The 6130-nt window shown below is 43.8% G+C and overlaps 3 protein-coding genes across 3 annotated transcripts; 1 reads left to right on the forward strand and 2 right to left on the reverse strand.

The window, feature by feature from the left end:
- Positions 1–374: 374 nt before the first annotated feature.
- On the forward strand, positions 375–1458 carry BJ212DRAFT_1483520 (uncharacterized protein; the record flags this gene model as incomplete). Its single annotated transcript, XM_041340629.1, has 4 exons — positions 375–509; positions 564–946; positions 1000–1126; positions 1177–1458. The coding sequence occupies 4 exons, from the start codon at positions 375–377 to the stop codon at positions 1456–1458; spliced, it is 927 nt and encodes a 308-aa protein (XP_041190216.1).
- Positions 1459–2682: 1224 nt separating this feature from the next.
- BJ212DRAFT_1277310 (uncharacterized protein) lies at positions 2683–2901 on the reverse strand (the record flags this gene model as incomplete). Its single annotated transcript, XM_041331354.1, has 1 exon — positions 2683–2901. The coding sequence occupies one exon, from the start codon at positions 2899–2901 to the stop codon at positions 2683–2685; it is 219 nt and encodes a 72-aa protein (XP_041190217.1).
- A 591-nt stretch (positions 2902–3492) lies between these two features.
- BJ212DRAFT_1483522 (uncharacterized protein) lies at positions 3493–4067 on the reverse strand (the record flags this gene model as incomplete). Its single annotated transcript, XM_041340630.1, has 2 exons — positions 3493–3651; positions 3699–4067. 2 exons carry the CDS (start codon positions 4065–4067, stop codon positions 3493–3495), a joined length of 528 nt encoding a protein of 175 aa, XP_041190218.1.
- Between the last annotated feature and the right edge of the window lie 2063 nt (positions 4068–6130).

Raw genomic sequence — 6130 nt, forward strand, 5'->3', positions numbered from 1 at the left:
TCCGAAAACAATCCAAAATGTTCGAATGTAAGTGCTGCAAAACACACGAGTACCTGGGTGTGTATCGATGCTGCCTTCACGTAGTCTTATTGACCAACTGTTGTAGGACACCGTCAGTGAATTCGAACCACCCGAGTTGGACTACAGAGCTTTTTGCCAATGCAACTTCTCACACTGCTTTCGGCTCGGCGGAAAACTTAAGCAAGGCAAAAATTTGTGAAACCGACGGTGCATGTGCTGAAAAATCACCGGTTTGAACGTTGATTCTAATCAAGATGACGCATCCGTGCCAGTCATTCGACTCACGGAATACAGTTGCACCAGCATAAAAAGTGGGAGGAGTAGCATTTGCCTGCTCTTCACTCTCAATCAACATGTCAATCCTCACAATCCCGAAGCTTGCAGATGAACTCTTCTTGCGACCCATCGTAATATCGATGAACAGCTTGGCCCTGTCAATCCTTATGTCTTATGTCATGTCCGCCAATGGAAGTATCGACTGGAGACCGGTACGTTCATCAATTTAATACTGAATAATATCGCCGATACAATCGTCTCTGCAGATAACCATCTGTATTACGTCGGATATCCTTGCCATGGGTGCTGACCATCTTAAGGATAAAGAGGAGGAATTTTCGTCAAAACACAACAACGCCAACGACCCACGCCTTGCCTCTTGGTTTACATATGCACGAACCTTCCTTGCCGTCAGCGCTGTGTTCCTTGCATTAGCACTATCCCAGTGTCCAATTTCGACGCTCCTCACCACGGCAGCGTTCGTCGCTCCTGCCTTGCTCTGGACCACTCCGATCAGCTTTAGGAAGTTTACGCTGATACGCCTCAATAGGTTTGGGGGAGACAAGTGCCAGCCTTCTGCATCTGCGCCTGTCCTGGTCATCAAACGCATCCCTGGCATGAAAGCCATATTTAATGGCATCATTCGAGGGTACGTCTGCGTGTTTGCTTTGAATGATGCACGCGTAAACTAATACTCTTCAGATGTGGCATTTACACTGTGGTCCTCTCCGTGTTGTCGGGTTCAGGCAATCTGACTAACATGCTTCCGTCCCCATGGAGTGTTGTTCAACTAATAGTCTGGTCGACCGTCAACCGCTCATGCCACGCAGTAAGTAGACATTATATGATCACATGATTTGACCCTGATCATGTCCATAGATCATGACTGATGTCCGTGATTTCGAAGACGATATGAAAGCCGGCGTCCCCACTATACCTGTCCTTCTCGGTTCCATACTCAAAACGAAGGTCATATTGACGGCTTGTCATATGCTGGTTATGCTGGCCTTCATCGAAAACCCATACATTATGGGAAGCTGTCTATTTGCTGCAGCTCTGGTGTGGATGCTTGGTAAAAACTCGCCGAAAAAGGCGTTCTTGTTTAGTTCTCATTCGCAGTCCTTGTTTATTATCTGGTATTTGTCGACGAGGCATATTTAGCTCCTGTCGGCAGTATCTTCTGTGATTATAAGTACCTTGATAACTTTTCGAGGGATACATTCGCAGTTAGATGTATTTTTACAGTTACTTTTGTATCATTGGACTAGATTTATCGTTGGATTATTTTTCCTTTACTTGTCACAGTGGAACTGGACAAACAAAAGGGTCCTACTTGTTACGATATTTGGTCGCGCGAACTTGAAGGACCTCTTTGAAAATGGTCGCTCTGCCTGACACGATTGTAGTATATGAAACTGGCTGTATCCCGGCAATCGGCCATTATTTTCACGATGCTCTTAATTAATATCGAGGAACATTGTCAAACCCTCGGAACTCCTCATGGCTCTGATCCTTTTTACTCTTGGGGAGGAGCAAAGGCAAACTTGAAAACTACCCGAAGACCCAGACTCGGAAGACTCCGACATACGCCTCCAAGTTGCCATTGCCGCCATCACGACAGTCCCCATCAAACACGCTTCTCAAAGCTCACGACGCAACTGCCACACTGTCACTCCTCCTTGATATTTCAACTACGTACTATACGTGCACCTTCACCGCATCGCCAAAGTTCCGAGCTCAATTTGCCAACAATGCCATCGACGCAGGCATTAGGAAATTCTCACATTACTTAACTTCCCTTTCGTCACTTGTTTTCCCACACAAGATCAGAAAAGTTTCTGACAAGGACCATAACGCATCCTTGTTACAAGCTGCTACAAGCTCAAAAGCAGATCCCCTCCTCTTGTTTTAGGCTTTTGCGCACTTCTTTGGGCTTTTTTACCACTTGTTCGAGCATGAACTGCACTTCAATTGTTGATTGCCTCATTTTGTGCACTTATTTTACACTTAATTACACTTAATTCATACTTGTTTCAAGCAAAAACAACTGCATTCCAGCCAGACAAGGTGATTAAGTAGCATAGAAATGAAAAAAAGAGAGTAAGTAAGAAACAAGTACTAGCAAGGAGGCCACAATGAGCTAAAAGATGGTGAAATGTGTGATATAGCCAATAATATAATGGCAATAGTAGCCAGGGGGACAGTGATGAGTGATTAGATAGCGATGGCGAGACAGTGAGTGAATAATGACAAGAGAGAGATGAACTATAAGAATGAAGGATACCACCTCTAGCAAATCAGTGCTCACTCATCCTCAGATTCTTCATCTACATCCATCTGCAAACCATGCCTCATCATGGCAACACTCTGCACAAGCTCCAAATTTCAAAGGATGACTGAGTGTGGCAAGCAATTGATAGACACTGTGTAAGCTTGGGTGTGCACACCCCAATTGGTGTCGGAAAATGCTAGAGGCATGCTGCTCTCCTTGCCTGTGGATGGATTGATGTCCAGGGGGGTTTTGTTGCCTTGGCCATTGCCAGCAGTGTCGATGTCAGAAAGGATCATATGTCCATTAGTGAAAAGCTGGATGGTGTGTTCCATCTGAAACACAAGAAAACATCAGTTAGTGCTATGAAAAAAGAAGTTAGAAAATGATTACCACTGCTGTGGCAAGAGCAAGAGCACCCTTTGAGTGCCCTGGAAATGAATTGTTGATTCCCAGTAGACTGACAGCGCCAGACATGGCACACTTGTGCTGCACAAGGATCTGTACAAATGAGGTCAGATTGGAATGGCTTGGACATTGCTCCTTCATCTGTGATCTCCCCGAACAAGAAGCCAAGCTTTTCAACCAAGGCTATTGTGAAATCTTTGCAGTCCTGATCAGTATCTAGATCATCCTGTGAAGCCATGAAGTTGGCAAGTACGATGAGGGTGACATTACTTATAGTATTGTGCCACTTGGACAACCGTTGGAGGGTCTAAAACAAAAGTTAGATATAAATAGTGGCTGAAAAAATAGTGTACGAGGGCAATAACAGGCCCATCAGCGACAACTGTGTGTGGAATCTTGCCCTTATAGACTGTGTCCCAGACTGACTGCAAAATAGGGCAGAGAATGTCATCTGCCAGAGTCCACACTTTGTCCATATTGCCAATGCAGCGAATAGCAGTAGGAATAAACTCTCTTGCCTACTTGTTTTCCATCTGGCAACCCTTGGGGAGATGTTTCTTCCTGTATGCAGAGCATATGATGGCTTTGGAGGCAGGGGCAACTGTTCCAGTGGTAGCAGAAGTCTCAGTCTTCAGCTGGTTTGTGGGAGGAGCTTTGAGCATGGCAGCAACAGTGGTCTGATAATTGTAGTCAGTAAAATATAGCATTAAGAAATTAAACATACTGAAGATGTCAACCAGCACATGGACACTGGTTCAACAGGTTCAGTCTTGACTGCGACCATACTTGTGTTGGTGCACTCCACACTTTCATCTTCAGATGACAGCATCAGCACATCATCGTCGTCACCCAGAAGAGGCGACATTTTCTGCTTCTGACTTGCAGCCAACAAGTAAAAGTCCAGTGGGAAGATGGAGTGAGACATGGGCTTTTGGGCAAGTGGTGGAGGCTCAAGGTTGGAATTGCAGTCCAAGACCTCTATATCATGAGTGGAACTGCAGTCCAAGACCTCTAGCTTGTGACTGGTGTCAGAATCAGACTTATAGTCTGCAAAAGCAGGCTGTGTAGCAGGGATGGAGTCATCCAGATCCATAAGATGGTCATGGATGTCACTAAAGATATAGTGACTTGCAAAACTGTTACAATGTTTGGTACTTTTTCAGTGTACACAATATAGCACCTATGCACGTGGGAATCATGCTTAGTGTTGGTGGGGGCATGTGAACTACAAACCCTTGGCTACAAACTGACACTTGGATCATGTGATTTGGCCAAGGGGATGTGAAGATATGCCTATTTTAAGACAGAGATACCATTGTAACAGTTTTGCAGCTGTTAATATAGATGGTGGGATCTCAGTTAAATCAGAGGATGGTTACTGTTATTTGCTTACACAAATAAAAATATACATGAAAATATTATGTCTGAGTTTGAAATTGCTCCCACGCTTCTTTATTCCCAACCATTGCTACTATTTCCTTAGGGGGATGCTCATACTCTGCAAGTCTCCTTTTGACAAGGTCCCAGAGATATTCCAATGGGTTAAGGTCAGGAGATTGTACATACTACACCATAGTCCTAAATTCCTGCCCATCTAGTCACTTCTTGACCTTTCTGCAGGTATGCTTAGGGTCATTGTCTTGCTGAAAGATGACATCAGAAGCATTAAGATCATAAAACTCCAGGAAATTCTGAAGTTTATCCTTCAAAATTTGAAGGTAAAGATCTCCATCCATTCTACCATCAATCTTAGCAGCATAGCCAACTTCTTCACAGGTCATACAGCCCCATATCATCACAGAACTTCCATTAAACTTGATAGTTCCTTATACCAATCTGTCACTATGCCTCTCTCCTGACTTTTTCCAAGCCCATTTGCAACCATCTGACCCTAGGTGATTAATTTTGGTTTCATCAGACCATATGACCAACTTCCAGTCCTCCAAAGTCCAATTTTTGTAAGTATAGGCAAAGTCCAAGTGTGCTTTGTAATATTTGGCAGACAGTAGAGAGTGTTTGGACTTGACTACAGCCCTCATCCCAGCTTTTTCAGGTAGCAGCAAGTGGTACTTGGGTTGGGGGGCTAATTGACAATATTTGAAAAAGATTTGATCACTTGGATAGCAGTTTCTGCCTGCTGAGTGAAGATGAAACAAATAGGATGTCAAATATTGACTGAGGAAAGCTTGGTTGAATGACTACCAGTGAACTTTTGCAAGTAGGAACACTCTTTTTAATGAAGCTTGGAGATAGTAGTAGTGCTGACACCAGTTGTGGAGGCAATAGAGTGAATAGAATGACCAGCATTAAGCTGAAAGAGAATGGTATTCTTTTGAGTAGTAGAGGGAGATCCCATGGTGGTAATGATTAAGAATAAAAAAGTGTGGGAGCAATTTCAAACTCAGACATAATATTTTCATGTATATTTTTATTTGTGTAAGCAAATAACAGTAACCATCCTCTGATTTGACTGAGATCCCTCTATCTATATCAACAGCTGCAAAACCATTACAATGGTATCTCTGTCTTAAAATAGGCATATCTTCACATCCCCTTGGCCAAATCACATGATCCAAGTGTCAGTTTGTAGCCAAGGGTTTGTAGTTCACACGCCCCCACCAACACTAAGCATGATTCCCACATGCATAGGCGCCATATTGTGTACACTGAAAAAGTACCAAACATTGTAACAGTTTTGCAAGTCACTGTACTTTTGACCAACCAACACCTTGACAAGCTCGCGGCATCTCACATTGACTTCACTACACGAGGCATGCTTGTAGGTTCTGTATTATCAAGAGCTGTGGCTTCTCTCTGTAAGTTTCTCTATATCTAACCTTTGTTGTCTTGCATACTTAATGGGCATGAAGATGAACCAAATGCACCTGTTGTCACACCTCAAGCAGAAGATGATATTGATGATGGCAAAGTTGTTGATGGTCTGACAGCTCTCGCTTTTGTACAGCTCGCAAGGACACCTCATAAGTGGTGTTGTAATATGGTCTGCCTCAATACCTTGACAACATTTGACAGAATGAAAACAGGCACAGACGGTAGCGGCACTGGCAGAGGAAGTTTGTGTTCCACACCTGCAATGTCTCATCCACTACTTCCTTTTCTCCCAACTCTTCCTTGACGACCCCCACAACCCTGAAG

The sequence above is a fragment of the Suillus subaureus genome, assembly GCF_016647635.1.
Source record: "Suillus subaureus strain MN1 chromosome Unknown BJ212scaffold_28, whole genome shotgun sequence".
Lineage (NCBI taxonomy): Eukaryota > Fungi > Basidiomycota > Agaricomycetes > Boletales > Suillaceae > Suillus > Suillus subaureus.